Raw genomic sequence first — 27,822 nt, 5'->3', positions numbered from 1 at the left:
TCCTCTGTTCTGTTTCATTCTCCCACCTCCTCTAACTCTGATCCAAAGTAACATCAGATACATTGATACTTTCACTCTGGCTACACTCCCTCATAGTTTTATCACTTTAAAATAACATTATCTCCCTTCACAATATCTTATTTTACTTTGTCATCCTCACTTTTACTATTAGATGTGGTCTTCAGAACATTTTAAAAACTACCATGCCAGTTCCCCAACAAAACAAATCTAATGGAGGATTTTGTGGTGTTTTGTAATGATGTTAGATTTTTGGACTGGATTAAAAACTAATGACTGGCTGAAAAAAGATGCTTATTTTAATCACTCAATGAAAATAAAGTCTAAAGTTTCTTATATTTCATTTCAATGAATAAAACCATCAAAATAAAATCATATAATGTGCTGAGGTGGCACACTAAGGATACAGGAGCCAAACTGTGACATACCAATTTCACCACAAGAGGTCAGCACCCGAATGGTCTTGATAATTTCATAGGTCAGACCTACTGGGTTGTCTGTCTTTACTTGACATTTGATGTGGAAATGTGATGTACACTCACATATCGTTAGATAGTTTTAATGCACATTTGTGCATTATTAGATGCTGTAATTGTGGACCACCCAGATGGACATTTCTTTTTTTAGGGTTTGCAATTTCAGTATATTTTATAAATATACCTTTTCATATTCTTCTCATCAATCAGTAATGAAAAGACCTACATGGTCTTGTCAGTGGCATAATCACTATAGCTGGCCTCTTCCAGCTTAACAGGCTTAATAAAGAGAAACAATCCCTCGCTGCAGTAATTCATTTGGGTGGCATAGGCCTCCTCGCCTGCCTGCTGATTTAATTGTTGAGGGAGGCACTTCTCTGGAATAGACGCATGCATTATTAATTGGCAGTCTGCATAAGATGATAGGAGGAAATTGTAAAGTGTTAATTCATAAGCATCTGCATTGCATTACTGCAGCTTGGCCGTGACTGAGAATGGGAAGCAATTCCTCAGTACAGCCTAACACTCTTGATTTCTTGGGCCTTAAGATAAGAACGGCAAGACAGAGATTGAAAAATCCCCTTTGTGTGAGTGGAGTGTACTGCATAGCCCAGTCAGCAAGCAGTGATTCAACTGTAGCTGCTGCTGTTCTCCTAGGAGAGAAAGTTAACATTGAGTCACCTTGCCTTGCTGCATTGTGGGCTCCTGGCAGTGGGTAGGCAGCAATCAACAGTACTTACACTGCAGAGCGGCAGAGGACTGCGCATCAGTGTCCCGAGTGAGTGTAGTGTGTGTGCTATAGTCACAGAGTGTCCAATGTATGTTATGATAAACAACAACTAATTTATAATGCTAGAGCACAGCCTATGCACAAGTACTAGACAAGACAGCTTTACAACGTTTTACAACTAAGTGGGTGATTTTATTCTCATCACTTTTCTCACAACCCTTTCCAAAACTTTGAGTTGAAGAACTTCACAAAGTCACTTGGCATCATCTTTCCTGCTTCAGTCTTAAGAGTTGGTTCATGGGACTGTTCCCCTGTTGAGAATGCAATGTGGGCAAGATGGATGATTGCTTAGAGAACACAGGGCCAGAGCAGGTGTGTTTGTTTTGTTCTATTTTCTTGCACTCAGTATAAAGGCTAGTTTGTTCTGGACACTGAAACAAGTCTGTATTAGTTGTGGTTCAAGCACTAGATAAATAATATCTCTTTTCCAATATCTTGAGCATTCACAGAAAATAGTCACCGTGTGTTACCCCAGACCTCTGTCAGTGAATAAACTCATGGTCCATCAAATTTTCTATATACACCATTTGCCTTCTTACAAGATATGCCCTCCATGTGCAGGACCAGGCGTCCTCCAACCGGGACTAGGCAAGCAAGATAGCCTTTTCTCAGGGGTGTGATTCAATGATCAAATATTTATACCACACCAAGGTGTTTGATGTTGGCAATTTGGGATTGCTGTTCGTTGTGGCTGTGAGCAAAGATGGAAGTGCCTCACATGGAAATATTTCCCTCTCTTAAATGTATTTGTCAAGTGGATGTTGCTAGAGGTGCTTTGTAATAGCCTATATTCATTGTAGTTATAGTATACCTTCCATCTCATTGAAATTAGAGCCACAGTACAAGACTGGTGGTGATTGAGAGAGGGGCTGTTGCTGGTAAATAATGTGCCCCACTGCCAACATCACAGAGCCAAATTCTATTACTATTTGCTATCCATCATCACAACATGTAATAGAGAGCTTGAGTAGACTGAATAAAAATATGTTTTCAGTTCAGATGGTTACTGTAGTAGGCCAGCCAATCTAGCCCAAAAAGACAAAAAAATTGCAACAGAAATGCCTCATAGTTTTTAGACTTTTAGTATATGATTCAGGAGGATATTAGGACCAATAAAAACTATGAGGCATTTCTGTTGCAATTTTTTTGTCTTTTTGGGCTAGATTGGCTGGCCTATAGGCTATGTGCTTACTTACAGGTTCATCAAGTTACTGCACCATCAAAGATGTCATAGCTCTCTATAACTTCTAGCCCTGATGGTCTGCAGGTTTTTGTTTTATTTTTGTATTCAGGATAGCTGAGGGGAAACCCCATCACTTTTACATCGAGAAAACATCCAGGGCAACCATGCACACACACACAATTTTAGTCACAAAGAACTGGTCCTGTAGAGTGGTAGAAAAGTTGCATTCTCCCCAACTCAACACGTGCTGTGAACCACTAACTAAATGCCATTATTATGCTTTCCACCACACTGACTCTGTTGTTGACTTGACTTCTTTGTTTTTCCTTTGTGCCAACCTTGCCCTGCCCTTGAGAGAGCTTATTTCATGGCTGAATTTTGCTTTTTGTTCTTTTATGAACTACTGTGATGTCACAGCAGCATTACAAATACATTCTCTGAAAATATGCTATTTGAATTAGGCTAAATGAATCACTGGCCTATGAAATTCTTCTTTAAATATTTTGACTTGGCTACAAGAATATAGTGTCCTTATTCTCAGGATTCCTAGAAAGACTGTTTAACCTAGAGAGTTGATTAATAATTCAGCAGTACAAAGCTGTGAGCTGAGAGTCCCCCCACACTTTCTAAGACTTGAGCAGGGTGCCAGAGAGAATACTTCAGCAGACTCTTAAAACAAACATATAGGCGATTGTCACAGCTGGCAAGACGGCCATGGTATAAAAAAAAAATATTTTGAGACTGTACCAAATAGTTTGGTGAGGGTTAATCCTCTTCAAACTTCAAAAACATTGGTACATATGGTGCGCTTCCGAATGTGTAGTCTATGTTTACTAGAGAGTAAACAGGCTATATCTAATTGTAGCTTAAACAAACATATTCATGTTGTCACTCATGGCAGAGCTCCTATCTGGCGGAAAGTTTCATGCCAATTTCTTCCTCTCACTTATACACGGATTTTAACGTTTAGCCTACCACAAATTTCAGGCTGAAGACGTTGATATTTTAGCATAATTCAAGACGGAATGAATGGTGCATCGACATCACATGCACTAATATTACCGCAGTATGGGCAGTTGCAGAGTGTTCGTGAGATCTGCAGTTTGAAGCTGGTGCCTACGGAATGTTAAGCCTTTTACATCCCAGGGAGTGCATTCCGAAATCCTCCCAATGGCTTCATAATACTAAGTAGCTCGCGTAACACCCCATTTGGAAAGGTAACAATAGCGTACGCCAAATTGCGCACCATTCAGTGACTTAACATTTTACGTCAAGCGTCTACACTGATCTTTCCCCTTTTTTGTCGGCTTAGAAAGTGGGACAAAGACGCGCTGTACTTTCTCCAAGTTTGGTCTTCCCCTTTAATGGCAGTGCAGCCCTAGTGGTGGCTACTGGACTGTAGGATTCCCTGGGAACTCTGCGGAGAGAAGAATGAAATAGCCTTCACTCCAAACCAGGATCATGGCGGCTCCGCTCGGGCGGGACACTTTACCTGATCACTGGTCGTATGGAGTATGCAGAGATGGCAGGGTATTCTTCATCAAGTGAGCATGGATTTCATCCTTAACAGCGACTAACTCGCCGGCACAGTCGTATTTACTCATTCCACTTTCATTTTTTATGCGTTCAGTAACAGGTGTTTCTCTTTCAGTGACAAAACTCGGAGCACTACTTGGCTCCATCCCCGGACTGGTGAACCTGTCAACTCAGGACACATGATAAGATCAGGTGAGTACAATACTATCTCGCTCTCCAAAGTGTTCCAACATCCCGTTCGTCCTTCACGTAGCACATTTCTCATTTACCTGATGTTTTGTGCTTTAAAATCATTACAATTGATGGTGGTGCATCATTGCTCAGCACGGATGCAGCTGCTGCTGCTGCTGCTCACTGTAAACTTGTGTTGCCCCTGCAATGTAGCCTAAGATCCAGCTCAATACATCTCTTTCGTCTAGATTTACCACGAGGATGGGAAGAAGGATTCACCGATGAAGGAGCCAGCTACTTCATTAAGTAAGAAAGTGTCATTCATCTGACGTTTAAAACTACTTCCGCACAGGCTGCTGCGGCTGCACTATAGGCTATTCAAGGACTCTATGGAATGCGACGTGTGAGGTGGAACACCGATTGTTGTGGTCGAAACATCTTTTATTTATTTGGCACAATGATACATTCTGAAGATTTATTTTAAATCACTTAATGGATTTGGCGGGTCAGACTGATTTCTTTTTGACATGTGAGTCCTGTGCCAAGACCTGCAAAGGAATCAAATTTTTCTCAACTTGCCAAGAACAAAATAAGCATATGTCCTGAACTGTCTGTATTGTGATGTCCTTGGCATCATTGTTGTATAAAGAATTTTGTGTAGCCTAATTTCTGTCAGGGTTACCTAGTACCAGCTATACAGTATACAGTAAGAAATAACTGTACAAAGGCGAATAGGTCCCTTTAATTCCAGTTGAATCAGGTATTCTGCTTAAGCCACATTTTCCTCTTTTAAGTCCAAATGGTGGTATTCATACTCTCAGGACAGCAGAGGTATGACTTGAATAGTGGCCCCATATCTTGATTGAATCAGACCTGGAAGGAGGGGTAGAGGGGAGAGTCTGGCACAGCTTTGATAGCACTGGCTATGTGTCAGGGGACTCTCTCTCTCTCTCTCTCTCTCTCTCTCTGTCTCTCTGTCTCTCTCTTCCACCGTCAATCACTATTGATCCTGTAATGCATCGTTTCCTGGAGTCCCCCCTTATTGTATACACTGACTGAGACTGAGGTCTGAGATTTGTGACATCACATGGTGTGACGGCGGTCTCATGTAGGACAGTCGCCAATATGAAGAGTGTGAGGAGAAGGAACATACCACTGACATTAAAATGGTTCAGGAATAAGAATTTCATTTCATCAGTTTTCATCAGTTGAAAAAAGCACATCCAGGTGAAAGGAAATGGGGAACTCTGAATGGAAAGTAGCACTGGACAGCGACCTAGAAAATGGGGATGCTCATTCCAATTATTACCTATCTCTATGCCCATGTAATAGGAGGAAGAAAGGGCACTGCCCAATAGGACTGGTCTAACCAACCTATTAAAATTCCACTCACATGCTGCAATGTGCAAGACCTTCATACTCCCCCCCCCCCCCCATGTTGTGCCCATTCTGTGTGTGTGCGTGTGCGTGTGTGCACACTTGCCCATGTGTGTGCCTACATGGTGACAGAGATATATGGCATGATCACACACTCAGTTATGGTTGGTGCAGGGTTTCCCAAAGTGACTTTCTTCATCCATGTGGGGTGTGGGTTATATGTGTAGTCTATGCTTGTGCAGCTTAACCCCCCCATCCCCTTTGTTTGTTTGTTGCCTTATTTGTTTGTTTAGAATCTGGCCAGTAATTTATCTACTTTTTCTCTGGCTATTTTCTGCAGCATTTCACAAGTCATTTGTTTATACTGCAGGAGTGAGCCCTTGGCTATGGTGGAACAGATGGGTCCCACTGAGACCCTGTGCAACCAGCAGACCCCAGTGCTAACAGTCAGATTAGGCAAATCAAACACCCACAGAAGCCCAGGATGGGCTTAAAATGTAAAACCCCGCTCTTCAGCTATGCACTGTGCTCGGGACGCTTTACTGCATTCACAGACAAGGGTGCGTCACTTCTCACTAGGCTTTTCTGGTGCTGTGATGCAAATGAAAGTGGCACAATCAGAACAGAGAGGCTTCCTGGGGTTATAACACACACACAAATATAGGTGATGTACTTAGTTTGTCTGTGTCAGCAAAAGTCAGCAATTTTGAAGTTTTCTGTACTCAAAGCATATTGTTTTCAAGGGATGACTTGAAACACAGGGAGAAGATAAGAATGTCAAAAATGAATAAAAACCTGGCACCTGTGGGTGTGTAAAGAAGAAGAGAGACGATAAAGAATGTGCAGAAACACTCACAAATTGGCTTAGCTCTCTAGGTATGCAACATCTATACAGTTCTTTAGCCGGCAAGGGTCATTTTGTGGACCCTGTGTGCTTAAGCCAATTAAAGACGTGTTGTGTAAAAGATGTGTTTGTGAGTACATGTGGATTTGAAAGCTACATTTCCTCCCAACGAAGGCAGTTTTGAATGTTTTGTGGTGCCACTAGACACAGTTACTTCAGTACTGATTAAGAATGGGGCTCATCTTGTGCTTTTAATGATTCTTATATGGGGTTGTGTACAGTTGGAGAAACTCACCTTCGTATTCCTATGTGATTTTTCTAGAATACATGGCATGGCATACACTTGGACTGGTCATGTCCACCCCTTCAGGGCAGGGTGCTTGTGTGAAAAGCATTTTCAGGAACGCAGTGTGTATAGTCTAGCAATGTACTCTGCTATGCACTGTGATTCTGAGTCCATTAGTGGCCTGTCTCCTGTTTTGCATTTCAATGGACTTGCTTTGTGATGGAGATATTTATTGGTTACCGCAAATGATGGCATTCGGCCTATGAAAGGAATGGAGGCATATTTGGCACTGGAAATGGTGGAGTTTTAAAGGTCAGAGAAAATGATTTTAGAAATTTGTGATTGCTGACAGTTTTATTGTGGCGTATATGAAAGGAGTCATTGTTACTTCCCTCTTGTGTCCCTTGGAAAAAACAACCAACTCGACTGGTCAGAGAAGCATGAGGGTCCAAATGTCAGGGCAGTAAAATAAATCGCGTATTTGTTGCTCAAATGACTGGAAGGTTCCTGTTTTGATGTGGTACTGGTACTGGACATTGTTCCCTTTGTCAGATCGTCTGATATAGCACAGCGCTGCCACTGCAGATGCCGGTGTCTGCACTTGGTCATGCGAGAACTGCTGATCTCAAAAGACAGAGTCTAAATGCAATTACACAAAGAGATACAGAGGCATGTCCTGATAATTCAAATATATGTTGTTGATCACACTGTGAGGCTGAATAATTGATCATATATTTATCCTTCAGCCCATTAAACTTGCTCTTGCTGATGCCCTAGCTTCATGAATAATTACATTGTTCATTGTTTCCAACTGCAGCTCCCAGTCAGCCGGGATATATATGGGCTGCCATTAGATTACAATTCCCATGCGAAAATTGCTGAGACTCCATCTTGGTCTGAAGAACCTGTAAATTAAAATTTGCAATTAATCTTGTTGTCACGTCCGTGCTGAGACATGTTTGTCAGTTGAAGGACATTCATGGTTGTGTACACCTCACCATTAAAAAACCTGGAGTGTTGTAAGGTAGGGACACCAACTCTTTTTCCCACGTCTTTCAGCACAGCCTACTCACAGTGAAATAAATCACAATTTACTGCTGGACATCATAAACTGCATAAAGTGGAATATGTTATGTTGTAAACGCTTGCGAGAGCACAGGAGGGGCGTCAAGGCTGTCCTTGAACAGGAAGTCAGTGATATTTCCTTTGCATTAGCATCCACTCTAGGGGGACGCTGTGTTTTTTGCTGATGTGCTTATTATACTGGTGGCTAATGGGAAGCTGTTGAGAATACTGCATGGTGCATGAACCCTACCACATCAGATTAGTATTTGATTTAGTGCAGCCTTGGCCAGCGCCAGATTTTTAATATGTCCCGCCTGAGCCTCAAAAGGTGACGGATGCATTATTTGAGCGAGAAAGCCCACCTGTCCATTCCCCCCGCTGCACTCAGCTAATTAGGAGATATGAATAGAACCACGATGTCTGTTGAATTTAGTATTGGCCGAAACCTTGGTGAGACTATCTTGTGAATAAGCCAACGGAAAATATTGTGATATCTGCTTGTGCTATCTGCTCAGTGTTTATACAGAACAGCAGCGGAGTGTGTGTGTGTGTGTCTGTCTGTCTGTCTGTCTGTCTGTCTGTCTGTGTGTGTAAAGGTCAGCATTGTGTAGAGTTCAAACCCCTGGGCGAGCGATGTCCATGGAAAGATGGCGCGCCAGGAATCGGCCTCCCGCCTCATGAAAGCGTGGGGCTCATGAATGTGGCTTAGCGAGTTTGCCGTGGCTTCAGAGAAAGGGCTGTCGCCGTGACAGCCGCCTCCCAGCAGGGCGGCTCGGCCTGCAGCCTCAAAGGCGAGCACGGCTCAGTCACGTCTGGGGCAGAACAGAGAGCCCACGCCTGCCTCAACTTAGCATCCACTAAGGAGCCTGTGGAGGGTGGCCGCTGCTGCTAATTAAGGCAGCAGTCTGCTACTCCCTCAACAAGGCCTGCGGCTGCAACGCGTCTGACGTAAGTCCTGTAAGTCCTGCATGGTCTGGTCAGAGCATCTCTTGACATAAGGGAATTGCCGAGCCTCCTTAGTCCTTATTCAGTCAATATTTAAAGTGGGACAGAGAAGCTGCTGGAATGTCTGGAGGCCATTCACTGTGAAAGGGGGCACTGCAAACTTGGCTTATTGGAGTAGCCATAGGAGGCTAGCTGCAGCGGAGCCCCTTGTGTAAGCTCGCTGTGTGAATTCGTGTTTGGGGAGAAGAATTGAGAGATAAACCCCAGCGTGCCAACGCTCTCCAAGAGTGTTTGTCTTTACTGCGGTATGCACAGAGCCTCCAGGCCTCGGAGGAGACCCAGAGGAGGCCGTGGCATTCTTGATTGGCTGCGCTCCGTGCTGGGATGAGGAGGCTGGGCACTCTCTCAGTCACTGCCTCAGTGAGTGTGTGTGGGGGTCCATAAAAACAGGGCTGAATTTAGGGCTCTCCATCTCTGCCTCTCCTCTCTTACACAGATACTGAATGCTGTCATGTCGTGGAGATAGAATCATTTCAAATGATTTGTATATTTGGAGAATACATCAAGACAACACAGCTGTGAGCTTGGATGAAAAAAAGAAAAACAAACAAAAAGCACAGGAAACCTTTGGCTCAACAGTTGTTTATCTGCCCAGGCAGGGAAGAAAGGGTGGGCACAAATGTTTAAAGAACCCCCCCCCCCCCCCTAGCTCACCCCACCCACTGCCCCCTCATCCCCCCTCATCCCCCCTCTCCCCCTCCCTCCCTCCCTTCAGCCGTCTGAGTGCAGTCCAAGCCCGCATGTTGCTGCCGTGACAACAGCCTGTTGCTTGTGCAGCAGGTTGCTGGAGTAAAGGGGCGGGAGCACAATGTGGGGATTGTTTGGGGAGAGTGGGCGGAGTAAAATCACCCTCATTTACATCCCACCAATGAAGGCTCGCTGTGGAGTGCACTGTCTCCTTCTCTGGAATACACACTTTTTTCCCTCTGAAAATTATTGTGTTCAAGTTATGTTGTTCATCACATACTATATTTCACATCGTGTTTGTGTATGGATCTACACAGTATTCACACTCATTCTTAACTAATTCACACAGATACTTAACTAATTTAAGGTAAACGTTGACACAAACCAGGTTGAAGCAGGTAGTGTGTGGCATTGCTGGTCATCTTCCCCTTTAACAAACTAGGCTACCAGGTGGAATGCTAGCACTACAAGTCAATGTGCTCTGGGAGAGGTGCAACTCTATAGCTCCCAAAAGGCATCGAGACACAATAGTCTCCTGGCTGTCCGGACAATATCCTTTTTGTCTTTTGGGTTTGTGTCTCTCTGGAATGGCCACGGAAGTGTTAGATTTCTGGGAGACCGTCAACCCATATGGATAGACTGCCTCCAAAGCCTGCCTGGTCCCCTAAGGCACTTGTATACATGTACTCGTAAATAGGGTTTTTGGAAACATTTTCTTTTTCAGTGGATACTGTGCCGCCCTGTTTGATCCTTCCCTTCCTTTCCTTGTTTTTCTACTTGGTTTTGTCCCCCGTTTGCCTCTGCCATTCCCAAGGCTCAAAGAGTTAATTAGCCATAAGATGTTCCTGAGCTGCGGAGGCACTTTTGAAACACTTTAAATGGAGATTAAAGAGGGAAGAGTTCCCTGGTGGAGGCGGTGGAAGGCATCATCCAGGTTCCGCTAACGAAGCATTCTGTCTTTTTCACGGCGCTCTTCATAGAGCACGCGGCCTGGCCAGGACTGAGTGGCAGCAAGAATCTCTGCAGACCCTTTAAGAAGACCTCTGACCCTCTGCCTTTTTTTAGCTACATGTGTCCAAAAGTCAAGCACCCACTCCTTTGTCCCTTACACAAAGGTTGAGTCTTGCCCGGTGAAGAATGTGAGAGGTGGGAAGCTTTGTTTAGAGGTAGCCTCAAAAATGAGTCATGATTATTTAACTTTAGACCAGAAAATCCGTCTAGATCATTGTAAGATCTTTTACTCTGTGTTTGTCTGGTTGTGGATGAGTAAGCAAACTGTTCTGAGTCATGGGCAGGCAGATACTTCTTTGTTCTTTTCCTTGGCAATGATATGATATTATGTAGAGGAGAACAATTAATTGAGGTAATTAGAAAAAAAGTTAATGCTGTGTCTGTGTGGAAATCTGCTGTTATTGAACTAATTCAAAATCACTTGTAGTCACTTGTATCACCTTAGATTGCTGAAATGATATCAGTTTAAATGGTGTTTTTACATTTAAGTTGGGACATCTGGCTAAATTGGAATTGGTATGGAATGTTATGATTATTTGCGTTTTCTTTAGAGGATCTTATTGCTCATGCTTGACGAGCAGGAATTCATTGCCAAACGTCCACCCCTGAAATGCGGAGATGAAAGTAATGGGCATTTTGGCGCTTGGGATCAGTCACCTCTGCCGCTGCGCCCCACTCCCTTCACTTCCCCTTAATCACCATACAGCCTCTCCTGCCTCCGTCAGGTGCGGTGCAGTGCCCTTGCTCACTCACGCTAGAGGGCTGCAGCTGTTTGCCCACAGAGGTGGAGGCGACAGGCGGAGCTGGATGCTGAGCTGATGCAGGCTGGAGCTGCTGCTTGGCCTCCTGCAGCGCTTGGCAGGCAGCGCGGGGCCACAAGGGAGGCAGGCTGTCTGTCTGCAGCTTTCCTCCGGCTGTTTCCACTACAGACTCTGTGAAAGGGCAGATGTGAGAGTTGCTCCGCGCTCTCAGAACACAGTACAGCAAAGCTGCCTGCCTGCCTGTCATCCCCTGCCTCACAAGTACACACATACAGGCTGGTGTTTTTCTGTTGACACATTACTCCTAGCTGTCTCGCCATTCGTCTTGTGAAGGGGACTGCTGAACATTGCTGTAGATATGTCAAATACAGGCTCCATGAGTACATGTTGGTGGGGCTCTACAGTCATGGTGCTGTACATTGGGGTGTTTTACTAAGCAGGAGAGTAGCTTACATTATTGTTTTTTTTTTTTCTAAAATGATCATCTGGACATTTGGCACCAGTCATGCATTTGACGTACAAGTTTGCTTGATGATTGACACAAGAGTGTGAATCAATAGATTTTAGAATTCTGCAGGCGCTTTGCTGATGTCCAATGGTGAGTGTAGAGTTGCGTGAGGTGTGTGTGCGTGCTCGTGTACATTTGTGGTGAGCGTTCGTGCGCTCTCTCTTATCCTGAGTGTAAACACTCCTCAGTCTCCTCCCCTCTCCTTTCGTGTTCAGAACCCTCAGTATGACCTTCACCTGACTTTCTCCTTAGACCCCCTCGACACATACACACACACACACACACACACACACACACACACACACACACACACACACACGCCTCCCCCACCTCCCCTGCACTTTTGTCTCCCCCTCTTGTGTGATTGTAAGGCTCTACAAACACACTCACTAATCTGCTCCCTTTCAGGGGCAGGGGACTGCAATCAGTAAATGTCCTCCTCTGCTTTATGGAGAACCAATCTCTCGTCACCTCTAGCAGAGGGCTGTGGGGACATCAGGGAAAATATCGCCTGGCAATTTCTGTGCAGATGGATTCTGTATATACAGTAGATTTTCATTGCTCTGTGTTGTGCTGCAGTTATCTGGTGAGGCATCATTGCGCTTTTCCCTGCTGACACTCTGCGGTCCATGTGATCTGCAAGGTAACATTCTCCGTGTTTATCTGCAGTGGGTTTGATCCCACTGTCACTCACAGGCATGGGCGAGAGGTATTATGAGGTAGTGTGTGTGCTGGTGGTCTCTCCATCTCTCTCTCTCTCTCTCTCTCTCTCTCCCTCTCTCTCCTTCCTCATTCTCTGTGTCTGTCTCTTTTACCCCTCTCTCGCTCTACCACCATCTTTCCCCTTTTCTCACTCTTTGTCTTTCATTCTCTCTACCTTTCTCTCCCTCCTTCTCTCTCTCTATCCCTCTCTCCCTGTCTCCTCTGTGACCAGAATATGGGCTAAAGTGATTATACTGCGTTTTCAGCCCCATGGAGGCTGGCCCTCTCTGTGACGAGACGAGACTCCTTAATGATTTCCTCTTGCGGTGGAGGTAGTGCGCAGTGGAGCCGCAGTGGCCTGGGCAGCTCAGCTCGCTAGGCTAGGCTGCACAGGGCTCACTACCCGTCTGCCTGCCTGCCTGCCGGAGAATTCATTACCTGCAGCATGAATCATGCATCCTTGGGAAGCTACCGCTCTTGTGTTTGACCCCCAGAGCCTTGTGTGTGTGTGTGTGTGTGTGTGTGTGTGTGTGTGTGTGTGTGTGTGTGTGTGTGTGTGTGTGTGTGTGTGTGTCTGTGTCTGGGTGTGTGTGAGCGTGTCTGTCTGCATTGTCTGTGTTGAGGAACAGTATGTATATATGTCTAGTGTATATTTAGTTTGTGTGTGTGTGAGAGTATTCACCAAATAAGTGAAGAACCATAAAAAAGAGAGCTAGGAATTTTTCTTGCCCACCTTAGACACGAAAACAAATGCATGTAGTTTTATTTTTGAAACTGGCAGAAACACTGGATCTGTCAGGCTGACCTTGTATCATGTGTGAGACCTATGTAGTCCCTCCCTTAAACTTTACAGATGCTCTATCATCACCCATCTCAGTGAGCGAAGCCAAACGGCAGAGCTGTCACACTAATGCCCGCTCGTCTTTGAGAGATGGGGACCAGGCAGATTTAAGCACACATTGTTTTTAGTGCTGGAGACAAATGGGCCCGGTGAGTTGTAGACGTCCATAGGGCCTGAATAAGACTGAAGGCTGGCCCAGACAAAGAGGGGGATTGAAGGGCCAACACAGTGGGCTCCTGTGTCTGGTGCGCGGACATGGTGGGCGCGCCGTATTTAACCCCTGGAGCCGCCAGGGAGCACATTAACATCGCCGCTGGGGAGATGAGCTCCCTGTAATCATGTCCCGGGTGCAGAATGGAAGAGCAGCCAGAGCCAGAGTCCGAGCCAGAGTCCGAGCCAGAGGAGCGGCGAGCTTCACGGGGCAGCGGCAAGGGCCAGGCTAGTGCCAGCATGGGGACCTGCTGCAGCTGTTTCCCCCTGGGCCGTGCAGCCCAGCCGGGGGCTGTGAGTGAGGAAGAGGATGGAGGCCTGGATGAGGAGGATGAGGTGCAGCAGATTGAGCTGGTGGAGGTGGAACTCAAGCTCAAACAAGAGGATGTGGAACTGGAGGCCATCAGAGAGGAGAAGGATGAGACGGAGGTAGAGGACCAAAGGTAAAGGCGGCTCACCACTAACTAGAAAATAACAACACTTCAACTGTAGATTGCTGAAATAAAAATAAGCAGAGGAAAATAAATGGAAGAAGTGGTATGTTTTAGGAAGGTAGGCTATAGGTAACATTTTATGTTAACAGGCCGCAATAGATAGCAAAGTAACCATTATCAAATATTTTGTTGATTATTAATATTTATCAGTGTAGCTTGTTATCGATCATTAAATTTGTTAGGTATGTTTTAATAAATAGTATGTTTTGTTTAAATGCGAATATTGTTTTGGTTGGACCCTTATTATACAGTTGTAGATGTGTGTAATTTATAAATTCTTGATATATCATTAAGGTGTCATTAATTACAGATAATGTTGCTATGCATGTAATTACTTTATGTAGAAGTGCTATTTAATATGTAAATACATTTTTAAAGAATGAAAATAACAGAGAGGCTAGACTGGGCACAGAAGCATTCTGTTCACATTGCGTCTGCTGCAACAATTAGCTTCAGCTATAATCAGTGGGACTGGCTGCACCAGACGTGATAGCGGTGCGTACATTCAAAAAAATTGGACCTGTCTTCTAAAACTACTTTTAGGCTATGTGAACGGAGCGCTTCAGGTATGCGACTGGTGTAGCCTCCCTAGACAAACTAGTAGGTATTCACTGCTGTTAGCTATTTAGTGTGGCCTGTTATTATATAGTGGTACCATATATCAAAACAAATATTTGTCTTTATTAATTAATCTTTGGATTGTTCATTACATACATATTTTAGTGCCAAGGGTGGGTGGCAAATTTCGGTGACTTCATATTGTACTTTTCCACTTCAACTCAAGCTAAGAACCATTTACTGTTTGTTTTACATTGTACTTGAGCCCAGCAAATGTATCCTCTGTCAGACCCATGACAGTGCCTCTGCCAAACTCTTCTCAGAAAGGTGCCCTCCAACTGAAACCTTCACATAAAGCTCTTTCTTTCTGCCCATCATGTTATGCATAAGAAACCATAAGCATGAAATGAGCAGAGCTGTGAGCTGGCCCAGAAACTAAGAAACTTAACATGGCTTTTCTTTGGGCCAGTGGCCAACCCGAGTGGCAAACAATGTGTGTTGTCCTTTGGCCCAGACTCACTATTTGGTTTGAGAAGAGTGGGATTAGACTATTCAGACCATGACTGGAATCTGTGCGGCTGTAAAAGGAAATTCATAATACTGGACCTCAGGCTCCCAGCGTAGACCCAGCTGAATCCCCACAATGAAATTGGTTTATCTGAGGGTAATAATAACTGTAGTGCTTACATTGTTGTCAGATTTATTTTGTGCCTGCAGTCCAAAAAACCTCCCATTCACCACTCGCGCGTCTTTGAATGTTGTGCTGAACCCCACACTGAAACAAATTGGTTGTGGAAAACATAATCTGTCACATTGCTGTATTTTGCCCTCCTTCCCCACCCTTGCCATTTTCCATCAGCAATTGTCATAGCTAAGCTGAGGCCAGACGAAAAATAGCTGTGGAATTAGCCGGATGTTTTTCTACCTGAGAGAAGCCTACCTGTGAGATGGATGCAGAGATAATAATGAAAATGAAGTCATTCCGAGGTGAACAACACCACAGTCGGACTGTTATTGCGCTTCCGAGATCTTGGCATTCCAGATTAATCTTCATTTGCTCTAGCGTTCGCCTTTCTAGGCTTTGCAGCATCACTGGGGGCAATCTCCACCAGCTGTTTAGATGCCGTAATGTGCAGTCAGTGTATTTCACATACTAGTTCTAGCAGAATTTACGGAATGCCAATGTCCATCAGTGGTATTTACGTTCGGGCAGATGATTAAAGGTTATTGGTTATTGTTACAATCTATACTTATTTTCACTTTTCCATCTACTACTTGAAAAACAAGCGCTGGTTCATTGTTTATTCATGGCTTGTAATTGTTTCTCTGGGAATAAAGGAATGCCTAACTCATGCATTTTTAGATAGGCTAGGGTATTTGGGAGTTATGGATGTGTTTGGGATATTATACAACAATAAACGCTTAAACTGAGGTGGGTTAGGAGACCCAGAGCACAGGTCAGCCCAATGGCTGGTTAAGGTACAGTATATCAGGAGAGTTGCTTGCCTTATGGTGGTGGAATAAACTGTAATGGTGGCATTGATGGCAGTAATTTATGGGTGTAATTATGGTCATGACATGCATCTCTCCCAGATCTGCTGCTGCGGGCGGCTCCGCTACACATCCTTAATTCACACAGACAGGGCAGATCACAGGACAAATAGCCCCGGGCTGTGGTCATGGCAGCGCCTCGGCCGATATTAGAGCCCGGTAAAATATCTGCAGTGAGTGGATAAAGTAATCTCTGTCTGAATGAATCACACACACACACACACACACACACACACACACACACACACACACACACACACACACACTATTCTCCAACACCACCATATGCAGCTTTCTTACAGTCTGTGTGTGTGTGTGTGTGTGTGATTGAAGGACAGAGAGAGAGAGAAAGATACACTTCAGTCCAACCAGCTGGAAAAAGCACTGTGTTGTTCTGAGACCAGCCACTAGGGACTGCTGTTGAATCTTCAGCTTGGCTGCACTTTTCACACTTTCCGTTTCAATGTTTGAGCCCTGGTCCTGCTGTCGCGTCTGACTGCCTCTTGAGAAGACGCCCGGGACACTCATTTTAGAAGCAGGGATCGGGGCTGGGCTTACCTCCTTATCCCACGCTTCATTCAGAACCTTCCTGAGCCGTCACAAACCGATCCCGCCAAAATAAAAGCATGTCGACCTGCCTCTCTCATTTCCACCCTCCATTATGATGCCGTGCAGCAGTTCCCTGATCCATACCTTATTCAGAAAGCATTCACATTCACATTCACATTCAGCTTACTGTGGCTGTCAGCATGCATGTGAATAGGATGTTATTTTGGTCCTGTGCTTACGCCTCTCCAGCCTGACTTTATCACAGAAGACAGCATGGGCGCCGTTGGGATTGTTGTTTGGCACGGCACGTCCCACGCCATGTGCTGGGCATAATTAAGCAAACAGGTTATCCCTGTAAAGGCTTCTAGTCATTACGTGACTGCTGCCTTTGATCAGCATTGTGCTGTAATGATGTAGGCTAACAGGATCGCTGTGTTTGTGCTTTTTTCTCTCTCTCTCTCATCACTGGTCCCTGTCTTGCAGGTCCATGTCTCTTGGCATATTAGCAGATGTGATGGGCTTCACAGTTGATCTGTCTGTTGTCATTTTCTCATGTGGAGAGGCCTTGTTTAAGCCTCTGTGTTGCTGCTGTGTGGATTGATCGGGCCCTGAGTCCCACCTCTGGTCTGGTCTGGATATCATGGTTAAGTGCAGGAAGGAGGGTTTTAATTGCGTCCGGAAGGGCAAGGTCATCAGTTAGTGCTGATCTGACGCGCCCAGAGGGGTTCAAGACGACGGCGTGGAAGCTGTAACCTGAGACACCAGAGGGCTCTCAGACCCTCCATCATCTTCCTCCTCCCCTTCGTCTTCCTCCTGCTGCTGTTCTTTGTCCCTGAGTTGAGCTACCCCTCGCCCCCCGCCCCCCACCCCCCCCCCCACGATTTACCCCCATCCTGGCGAGTGGAAAGCGCTCCCCCTCATGGGAGCAGGAGAAGGTGCTGACGGGGTGAGTCCAGGTGACTGTGTGTGTGTGTGTGTGTGTGTGTGTGTGTGTGTGAGAGAGAGAGAGAGAGAGAGAGAGAGAGAGAGAGATAGCACAATGTTGGCTGAAACAGCACTAATTTCCCAGTCTGACACGGCACCCGACACCCTTGCCGCTCGGCAGATATGCAGCGAGGCTACAGGAGCCTGCTGGGCTACGGGCTGAAAGCGAGCAGACACACTCCATCACGCTGGTGATGCCCATAACTCTGCCCAGGCAGTGGACGCTTCACCCTCTCCGGGATATTTCTGCCACATGCGGCTGAGACGAGTGTCACATTCCTCTGCAAGCTCCATCTCTGGATGTGTGTGTGTGTGTGTGTGTGTGTGTGGGGAAGAGGACAGTCCCCCAGGGCTTGAGAGAAGAAGACGCTCCACCTCGAGAGATCTGACGGAAGGACACAGGAGGCCAGGGCACAAGGACTCTTAACTCTCTAGAGGAGCTGTCTAACTGTCCCACGCCGCCAAGTTTCCCAGAAGCCTCGGAGGGGGTGAGAATCGAAAAAAAACACAGCAGAGCGTTTCCTTTGTTTTTTCTGCCCCGCCGCTCCGAGAGCCTTCAGCAAAGTTAGACAGTGAGGTAAGAGGTTATCTGCTATAATCATTGATTGAGCAAGAGAGAAGCAGAGAGGGAATGAGGGAGAACGATAGAGAGGGAGTGAGAGATGGAATAGCTGCAATCTTTATGAATGGTCCTCAGGGTCTCTCAGGGTCTCTCAGGGACTCTCAGGGCAGAGTTTAGTTGACTCAGCACATGGTATTCAAGGGTTATTTAGCACTGATACACTAAATGACTAGCTCCCAGGTATATATGTTCTTTGTCAGTCATTTTTTGAAGGTTGTGTTAACCAGTGTGGTCATGATTTTGTACAGAGAGAGAGAGAGAGAGAGAGGCCTATATAAATGAGTTTGTGGTGCTTGTAATGGATTCCTGAAACTCTGTGAATATTTATCAAGGAGGTTATCTGAGATTCGGGGTGGAGGCTGTGTGGGTTTGCCTCTTTTGCTGGCCCTCTGCCCTCTGCTATGAAATACATCTCTATTTGGCTGGAGTCCTCTGACGATGAGAAAAGCAGGCTTTTTAAAATCTGGTTTGAATTGAAATGCATGGAACACACTCTGCATTTAATTGTGATTAGGATGAAGGATAGGACTTGAATATTAGCTGATTCACTGGCAGCTCCAGAAGTCAGACAATGACAAAAAGAAGCTCAACAAATGGGACATCAAGAATAGGGATCTGATACGCACCACAGGATCTAGTAATGTGGTGGTAAAGGGTTTGATGAATATGAGTGTTGAAGCAGAAATGTTGAACATGTTTATATTGGTCTGGTAGTTTGTTTTCCTCTGTGTACGTTTCTCTGTAGTTTTTTCCAGTTCACTCTAGTTTCTGAGTTACCCATTCAAGGACTAGCGTGTATGAGTCATGCTGTGGTATCATTCTGCAGTGCTGAATTGATTTAGGTGATTCTGCAAGGTGCTAGTCTGATATTGGAGCATAGTTTGACGTATGTTGAGGTTGACATTGCAAGGAGTGAAGAACTTATATTTCTCGACATTTTTGATGCAATCGATTTCATAAATAGTTGAATGAAGTTCTACTTAACACTGGTGGTGATGTGCTGACTCCCCAACCACAAATAACCGGAAATACTCTCAATAACTCAGCTTAGTTCATGCCTTTCTCTGTGTACCGGTATTTTTCTCTTTTCTCTGTGTTTGAGTTTTTCAGTCCCTCATACTTTTTAAGGTTCCTCTTTTCTGCAGTAATGAAGAAACATCCACCATGTTGTTATTGAATGTCATTGGTTGAGCACAGGGTGTATGTGTGGTGAGAGGGAGACAGGCTCTGAGAATGTGGCCCATTATGTTGAAAGACATAACAGAAGAAGGTGTCTCATTTCATTTTTTTATGCAGGCACTCCTGAATTTGCAGTCACGCATGACGGTGAATTAGAAAGCCGGTTTACCCAGAGGTGTCACCGCCTTTTAGGCTTTAAAGGGATATGGAAGTGGGGACCTCGTGTTGAGATGGGCGGAGGCCAGTGGAGACCAGGTGTGACTGAGACTGCAGCTGCTGGGCTTGAAAGCCCGGGTGACACAGCTAAGCAGGGCTCTCCGTCACACATGGATATGCTGCTGGGGATCAAAGTGTGACCTTTAATTTGCCCTGCAGTGAGTGAACGAGCGTGTGTGTGTGTGTGTGTGTGTGTGTGTGTGTGTGTGTGTGTGTGTGTGTGTGTGTGTGTGTGTGTGTGTGTGTGTGTGTGTGTGTGTGCACATCTGTGTGTGTGTGTGTGTGTGTGCTGCATACAGGATGCCGTGACTGCTGCAGTCTTCAGGGGGGGTCCACACGAGTGCCAGCTGGGTAACCGCCCCAAGGTCTTTCCACTCTAAAGGCCACGGTTATGGGTCCCATGTGAGCTGCACCTTTAATTACCCAATTAGGATTCTGCCAATTGTTAAATGAACGCATGATTGAGCTTCGCTCTCAGTTACCCCAGATCATTTTCACCCCCCCGGCCCCCACTCCCCTCCTCTCTCTTCTCTTCCTCCTCCTCCCCACTTTCTCCATCTCCTCCTCTCTGTCACTCACTCACTCGCTCCCCTGGAAGGAGTGCTGAGTTGGAGGGGCAGGGCTAGCGCTAGCGCGGTAGTCCTAATGGTGTAATTGTTGCCGTGAGACCGGGGCCGTGCCGGTTCCATTTCACATTCACAGTGCCAAAGTGCCCTGGAGCTCTCAGCGTTGTACCCATGAGCTCGGGGCCTGGAGGAGCATGCTAACTACTAGCGGGGATGAGGGCGTGGGAATGACTGGGCGAGGCCGAGGGACTAGGGGAAGGCCTCCGACGCCAGTCTCGCCAACCCCGTCCCCTCTGATGGGAGGCGAAGTGCACTGGAGTCATCCTTCACCTGCAGCCCAAGGCTTCATTAGCTGATAGCAGCCATTTGCAGCCCTCTAATCAGTCTTGCGCCCCGCTGGACCGGTGCCAACCGCCTCCCCATCCCCTGCTGCTGCTGCCTGTGTTCTCAACTAGGGAGCCAGAGACAGGGGGTGCTTCCCCTCTCTATCTTTCTTCATTTCAGTGCCATTCTCTCTCTCTCTCTCTCTCTCTGTTGCTCTCTCTGTCCTTCCTTGCTCTCTCTTTCTCTCTCTCCACCCTCTCTCCTCTCCCCTTCTTTTTTGGCGTGTTTGAACACACACACAGGACGTGGCTGCAGCTCTGTCATTGGACGTGTTTCTTTCGTCATAAAAAGTAGCACTGGAGCATAACGCACCAGAGAAGGTCTAGGTTACGTGAGCCGCCCCCTGCGCTCCATATGGGTCTGTGTGTGTGTGTGTCTCCCCATGCATTGTGTGTCTCTGTATGTGGTTGTGCATTTGTCCTATATGTATGTATGCACACGAGTATCTGTGCAGACCATCTGTCTGCTTATTGGTGTGTGCCTGTGTATGTGTTTGAATGCACATACCCATTTGCACTACATCTGATTGCATGTGTACACGAATGTCTAAATGTGTATATGTGTGAGTGTGTGTGTGTGTGCATCTCTGAGCCTATAGCTGTGAGGGCGCTGCTGCGGGGTTGGCTGTCTCCCCTGTCCGTCGTGACTGTGGGCGCTGGTGCCTCTGGCGCGAGCCCATCAGGTGTGAGCGCTCGCTCCGGCCCTCCCCTCTCCCCCTCCCTCCCCCTCCTCCCCCTCCCCACTCCTCCTCCTCCCCCTCCTCCTCTCCCTCCCTCCAGAGTGGAAGAGCCCATGAGCGGGAAGCATGTTGAAGTGAAACTCAGGCAGCTCCACAGAGCACGTCTCCAGAGCAGCACAAGGAGCAGGAGCAGGAGCAGGAGTCAGAGCCGTGTCAGGCAGGCAGGCAGGCAGGCAGGCAGAGTCGCAGCACAGCCCAGTGGACTAGCAGCAGCCCAGCGGACAGACAGACATGTGGAAGCGCCCGGGCTATTCTGAGTACATCATGCAGCCCGGCCAGTCCATCTATCACGTGACTAACAGGTGTGTCTGGGGGCGTATTTAGCTTTATGTTTACCTGTCTGTCTTCCCATCCCATCCCTCTCTCTGTCTCTCTCTCTCTCTCTCTCTCTCTCTCTCTCTCTCTCTCTCTCTCTCTGTCTCTCAATCCTGGTCTCTCTCTGCTCTATGTGGTGTAAATCTGGTAATCTCTTTCTCTCTATGTTTTTGTTTCTTTCTCTTTATCACTGTCTCTTTATCTCTCTCTCTTTCTGTCTGTCTGTCTCTCTCTCCTCTGTACATCTCTGTTTCTCATCATACAGTGCTGGGGTCAGTTCTTGTTTGTGTTGATGTCTGTATGTGCTGCCTGATGGTTGACCTGTAGTTGTTGTAGTTCAGATCTTGTTCCCATGCTGGTGTGTGTGTTCTCTGGAGTAGTGGGGCATGAGGGGGGGGGGACTCCTGAGGTGCTTCCTGCTGTCACCCCACTGCAGGTGCTGTAGGTGGAACCATTGTGGAGTAATGGCCACCGCTGTGGAACCAGCCAATTATAGTCAGCTTTTGTTTCTTGGCTTCTCTTCCCCCAAAGCGAGGGAGTCGAGTCGGGTGTTATTAGTGCTCGTTCGTCAGGATCCAGCTTCATCAGGGCTGGTAATTTTAAAAACTGTCAGACGGTGTGGCTGCTCATTAATGCACTTGCTTGGGGTGTGTGTGTGTGTGTGTGTGTGTGTGTGTGTGTGTGTGTGTGTGTGTGTGTGTTTGTGTGTGTTTGTGTAGTTCTGTGAATGATTGGACAAGTTTGCCAGGGAAGTTCTCTAATGGATGATGTTTGTGTGTATGTGTGTGTGTGTGTTTGGGGAGAGGTGCACTGAGGACACACCGTCAGCACAGAGATGATGCCTGAGACAGTGTGTCTTTGTGGTCACACACCCCTCAAACTCATATTTCCATCCCAGCTGGGTGGAGATGCTGGAGTTCTAGCCCACACAGGTCATCCCAGTCTTGTATTTACACACACACACACACACACACACACACACACACACATCAGTCATCATAGTGGGCCTTTGTGTTCACTCCTGATAATCACGCCACTCTTCAGTGGAAGTGGCATTTGAAATGTATTCCTGTCATGTCTCATTGGCCTTCAGGCACGTTCAGATCATATTTGCTCATCACGTGTCTGTGGCATTTTATTTATGTTGTAAAGTGAGTGCTTCTGCCTCTCTGCGTCCCTCTCCGTCTCTTTCTCCGGTTGGGAGATATGCTTTTTAAACACACACAGATTTTTGTTATGAATCATACCCACCATTAGGTCCTGGACGGGTCTGAAATACTGCAGTGGGCGAGAGAATGGCTCCGGCAGCAGCCCCCGCGCTGTCACCGCTCCTGAAGCCATTAACTGGATGTTTAATGGTCCCGCTATCGGCTGGGGAGAGTGACCTTCCTCTGGGCACCCCTGCTGTGCAGGTCAAGTGGCTCTGCTATCGGAAAAATCGGAAACCTCTCTTCATCTTCGACGCCCTTTGACCCCCCCCAGGCCGTGGCCCCTGGATGTCCTGGGAGAGTAAGCGGGCAGAGAGTATCTCTTAGGATGGGCTGTGTGTGACCCTTAGGGTAGGGGAAGGGGGCGTGGTGTCTCTGGGGACCAGCGGTCAGCACACACACTGACACAAGCGTACCACGGTTGCCAGATTGGTGCTGCGCAAGGGAACAATTCCCCTCTGGGCACCAGTGTGGGGGTCATCTATTTGTGTCCAGCTGGATTTATATTTAGCCCCTCTGCTTACTATGCTCAGAGGGGACACAAATAAACAGGCGTGGATGGGGAAGGATGGGAAGCATTCCAAACATTCCTGAAGTGCCCTAATGTTATCATGGTTGCTCTCCTGAAGCAGTGCAAATTGGGCTGTTTCTTAGAAATAACAAGGGTTCCTAGAATGTAGAGATTGCTGGGTTTGGACATGACACCAAGATTAATGGGTGTTTGTGTGCTAAGACGCTGGTTGCTTGAGTTAGCTCAGTTTACTCAAAGGTGAAGGGAGAGCCTTGTGTCATTCATAAATGTGTTGGTGCCTCAGGTTAGTTAGTCTGCCGTCATTCTGCCGCTGTTTTCCCTTCTATGCCAGACTTTGCTTACATAATTCCATTAGTTACAGTGGAACAGGCGTGGAATGTGTTTATGGATTTACACTTAAATGCCTTTACACACTCCACGACCACACACAGACACACACACACTCACACACACACACACACACACACACACACACACACACACACACACACACACACACACACACACACCATTGCCCTTCAGTCTGCAGACTAATTTGTCTCACTGTCAAATGGTCTGTGACACTAGCACACACCCTGCCTTACATGTCTGGATTAGTCCACTCAGCAATCAAGCCACGCTCAGAACCGCCTCCTGCTGTGGATTGAGGAGCGCAGCATGTGATTGGTTGATGAAGTTCCCTTTGCTCGTCTCGGCAGAAGCGAGAGGGAGGACGTGTATAGGATGCCTGTTTGCTGGGGACATGACTGAAATTGCACATTGTTTCGTTAGCTTTCTCTTGTTGAATAATACATCAAAGGGACTCACTTAAAAACCAAGGACTTTTGTGAGTGAAACTGTGATGTATTCCACATTTGCTAAGTGCAGAAAGAGTTCCCCTCCTATGATGCTCATGTAATGTGGGCGGCCATGAACAGGATGGTTCAGACAGAGGATGTTAGGACAGAAATCGATACAGTAACATTGTGTAATCAGTTTTCATATTCCACAGCTATTTTCAATGTTGTGGTTGTTGTATCGCCAGTTTTATAAATGCTTAGTTGAGTATATCCTGTATTTATTCATTAATTTCTGAAAAAAAATAAAAAATGCAGCCAGTAATATACATCTTGAGCCAGAGAAATTTGAGGTGACAAATTAGATGTATGATTCTGTACCTTGGCCCTTAGGAGGAGTATAGTCCTGAAATATGCCAGTTATTTTGGCAAGTGTTATTCTGCCTCCTAGTCTTTTGGAGAAGATTAACTTCAAACAGTTTCCTCCAGTCTGTTTAGTGAGTCACCTGTCTGGCATGTCACTGTTATCTGATCTGCACCTCCACTTACCTTTGCGTCACCCAGTTAATTTTAAACCTCAAAACATTTAGTCTCTGATAACCCCTAAGGGCTCTTAGTTACTAGATAGCTAGTAGATAGCTGGCAAGTGGCAGCTTCAGTTTATCCTGAAGCTGCTATTGTCCAGCTCCTGTAATAGTGTGTCCAGTACTGTGGGCTGCAGGCTAATGAAGCAGTAGTTGAGTTCACGGTGTGCATTAGCCAGTGCCAGGGCGTGAGCTCCAACGCTTGCCCGGGGTAATGAGAACTGCAGTACAGATCTCAGTGATCCGGGTGGGTGCTCCCTACAGATTAGCTGATCCCACAACATCCCTGAAGAGCTGACTCAGTCTGCAGTGGAGAGGGTGAGGGAGAGAAAGAGAGAGAGGAAGTGTGTGAGAGAGAGAGAGAGAGAGAGAGAGAGAGAGAGAGAGAGGAGAGTGTGGTGCGCTCTGTGTTGATCTGCAGTCATAAAATCGGTGTGCTTCTCCACTGGGTGTCCCCTGGGGGCTCTCAGAGGTGTTTTGAATCAGTGTGGACCATGGATGAGAAGACATGTTCGGTCACAGCAGGAGATTACATACCTTATATGGGTGTTTGTACAAGATGGATAGAGAGATACACAATGGATAGATAGATAGATAGCTAGATAGATAATTATCAAGACAGATAGATAGTAGATAGATATTGGAATGGATAGATATGACTGAAGGAATATTGAAGGTTATGGATAATGAGATGAGAGATAGATATTGAACTATATGCTATATGCAGTACATATTTCATTAATTGCACTGATTAATTGGTGAATTGATGTCAAGCTGGGCAAAATGAGAAACATAGATCCAATCCACACTGCAGCTATTGCTAATGACTAATAAACCCTTCTGCCACATGGTTGCTAATGGGCTGGAGGGCAAAGGCAGGCGTGAGTTCAGTATTAGTGGAGCTGGGTGTGATGGATGCCAGTGTGTGTGTGGAGAGGGGTGCCCGTGTGTGACGAGGAGAGTAGGGGGCCTCCAGACCACGACCGGACCGCAGGCAGACAGCCCAGAGACAGGGCCCCCAGAGTGCTGACCCTGCCTCACAGCACGGCTCAAGGGCCTTCGTTCCCCCCACACGGCCGTCTAATCTGCACTCGGATTTGCTTTCTTTGTCTGGCAGATTGTTCTGTGGCTTTGCTGCAGAGAGAGAGAGAAGAAGAGAGGCACTTACCATATAACTGGGGGCCTCTCTGTGATAGAGTCGTTGAACTCTAAATGGATTGCTTTATGCGAGCTGTCTGTTTGTGGCTGGAGTGGAACGTGTGTGGGTGTGTGTGAGCGCTGTTTGGGGTTGCCATGAGCAGGACAGGCGCCTGTGCTGGGTAAAAGGATTGGGCCAATGTGTTGCGCAGCGTGAACATCGCCGGGGCAGATTGACACATCCGGATTTTTATTTTTTGTTGTTTGTTCTGTCCACCACAGATTCAATTGGAGCCCTCTGACATGACGGCTGTGAAGTGCAAAGCCCTGTGTATGTGTGTGTGTGTGTGTGTGTGTGTGTGTGTGTGTGTGTGTGTGTTTATGGGGGTGTGTGGGGGGGGGGGGGGTGTTGCGCTACTAAAGGGGATTATCCCCAAATGCAAGCTGATACCCTCAGGCCAGGCCATACACAATGGCACCACAATGTGTTGTGTGTGTTGTATGTAACTATATCCTCTTATTTTCCCGTAAATCGTAGTAATGAGGTTCATCTTTTGTGTCCTGTCTGTCGAGGAACTTGGCGCTTTAGGGCCAGTGCACTACCACAGATAGCCGATTCTAGCTGGAGCCTGGACGTGTGGACTCCAGACTAAATGAGGTGAGGAACGCAGAGTGGCACCTCAGACAGGTGGAGACGCCTCGCTGACATGAGCGATGTGCCAGTGCTACATCTGAGATGCAGTGGCTTTCAGAGGGAGAGAAAGGGATAGAGAGAGAGAGAGAGAGAGAGAGAGAGAAAGGGGGAGAGAGAGAAAGAGGGAGAGAGAGAAAGGGGGGGGGACAGTCAGGGGCAGACAGGGTATAGGGAGAATATTGGTAAAAGCAAAGGGATGAGGGAAGAAGGGGAAGAGGAAGAGAGAAAAGAGAAGAGAGAGAGAAAGAGAAGAGAGATTGGAGGGAGAGGATGGGAGGATGGTGCTGGATAAAGTGGGATGGGGCTGAGAGGCAGGGCACATAGAGAGTGAGATAAACGGAGCAGCGAGACGGATCTCGGCAGTGTGGAGAAAAAAATGTGAAGGTGAACGGAAGAAAGGAAAGGCGCGGAGAAAGGACAGAGATGGATGGAGGAGTGTGAGTAGATGAAGGGATGGATGGAAAGATGGGGAAGCAGAGAAGAATTCCCACGAGTGAAGGAAAGACGAATGATGGAACCACGGAAGGAGAAGGAGGAGAAGGAGTGTGCGAGAGGGAGAGAGAGAGAGGAGGCGCTGATGAATAACACAACACCTGCAGGGCTCTGGTAAACAGGGTCTGCCTCCCCCCACACCACTGCATCTGGGGGGGTTCTCTCCCCCCCAGCCCCCCCCCCCATCCCCAGCAGCCTCCATCATTACATTAGAGCATGTTAAACCAGCCCATCCATCCATTACAGACATCCACCCCACGCTGCCTCATTTGCTCCCCCACGTCTGGACGGAGGCCTCTCCTGTTTACCACAATCTAATGAAGTGACTCAGGTGAAGGGCCCCGAGCCTGTTAGTGCAGCGTGGCGTACAGGGGAGTGTCTGTGGAGACTTGGGAGGGGGGCGAGTGAGTGGCTATGCCCTTGGGAGAGTCCTGACACCTATCAGTTGGCAGGAGCTGCAGTCAAGGGCCTGCATGCATGCCAGGGTTTGTGAATGGCAAGGTTTCATTTATGGTTTTCTTTTCCATTTACATTAATATTTTAGTAGACTTCTCCCATCAACTGTGTTTCAGCCGGACTTCACTCAGGAGATGCTGAAACAACAGCAAAACAAAACAGCAACAAACCGAGTGACAATTTACCTCTCACACCAAAAGGGATTCTATTCCCCTTGTCTTTGCTAGTTTACACTTGTCCATCTGCAGTAGAATGATGTTGGGATTAAGCTTGCTGCAGGAGTGTGTTGCACCACCAAACAGCAGCCTCTTCCTC

The 27,822-nt window shown here is 46.8% G+C and overlaps 1 protein-coding gene across 15 annotated transcripts in view; it reads left to right on the top strand.

Moving 5' to 3' along the window:
- The first annotated feature begins 3,366 nt into the window (after positions 1 to 3,366).
- plekha7b (pleckstrin homology domain containing, family A member 7b) overlaps positions 3,367 to 27,822 on the top strand; it is a 92,836-nt gene continuing 68,380 nt past the window's right edge. For 6 of the 15 annotated variants that reach the window (XM_042061583.1, XM_042061570.1, XM_042061571.1 and 3 more), the window contains exons 1-3: positions 3,368 to 4,011; positions 4,119 to 4,195; positions 4,423 to 4,480. In XM_042061583.1, the coding sequence (XP_041917517.1) occupies positions 3,929 to 4,011; positions 4,119 to 4,195; positions 4,423 to 4,480 (218 nt within the window). In that variant the 5' untranslated portion in view covers positions 3,368 to 3,928. Of the gene's footprint in view, positions 4,012 to 4,118; positions 4,196 to 4,422; positions 4,481 to 13,623; positions 13,915 to 21,541; positions 21,616 to 27,822 lie in introns of those variants that run through there. The other 9 variants (XM_042061568.1, XM_042061566.1, XM_042061565.1 and 6 more) reach the window with 5 other exon arrangements.

The sequence above is a fragment of the Alosa sapidissima genome, chromosome 14 (assembly GCF_018492685.1).
Source record: "Alosa sapidissima isolate fAloSap1 chromosome 14, fAloSap1.pri, whole genome shotgun sequence".
NCBI classification, from domain to species: domain Eukaryota; kingdom Metazoa; phylum Chordata; class Actinopteri; order Clupeiformes; family Clupeidae; genus Alosa; species Alosa sapidissima.
Note: the sequence above shows the minus strand (reverse complement) of the source record. Positions and strands in the feature narration are given on the sequence as shown.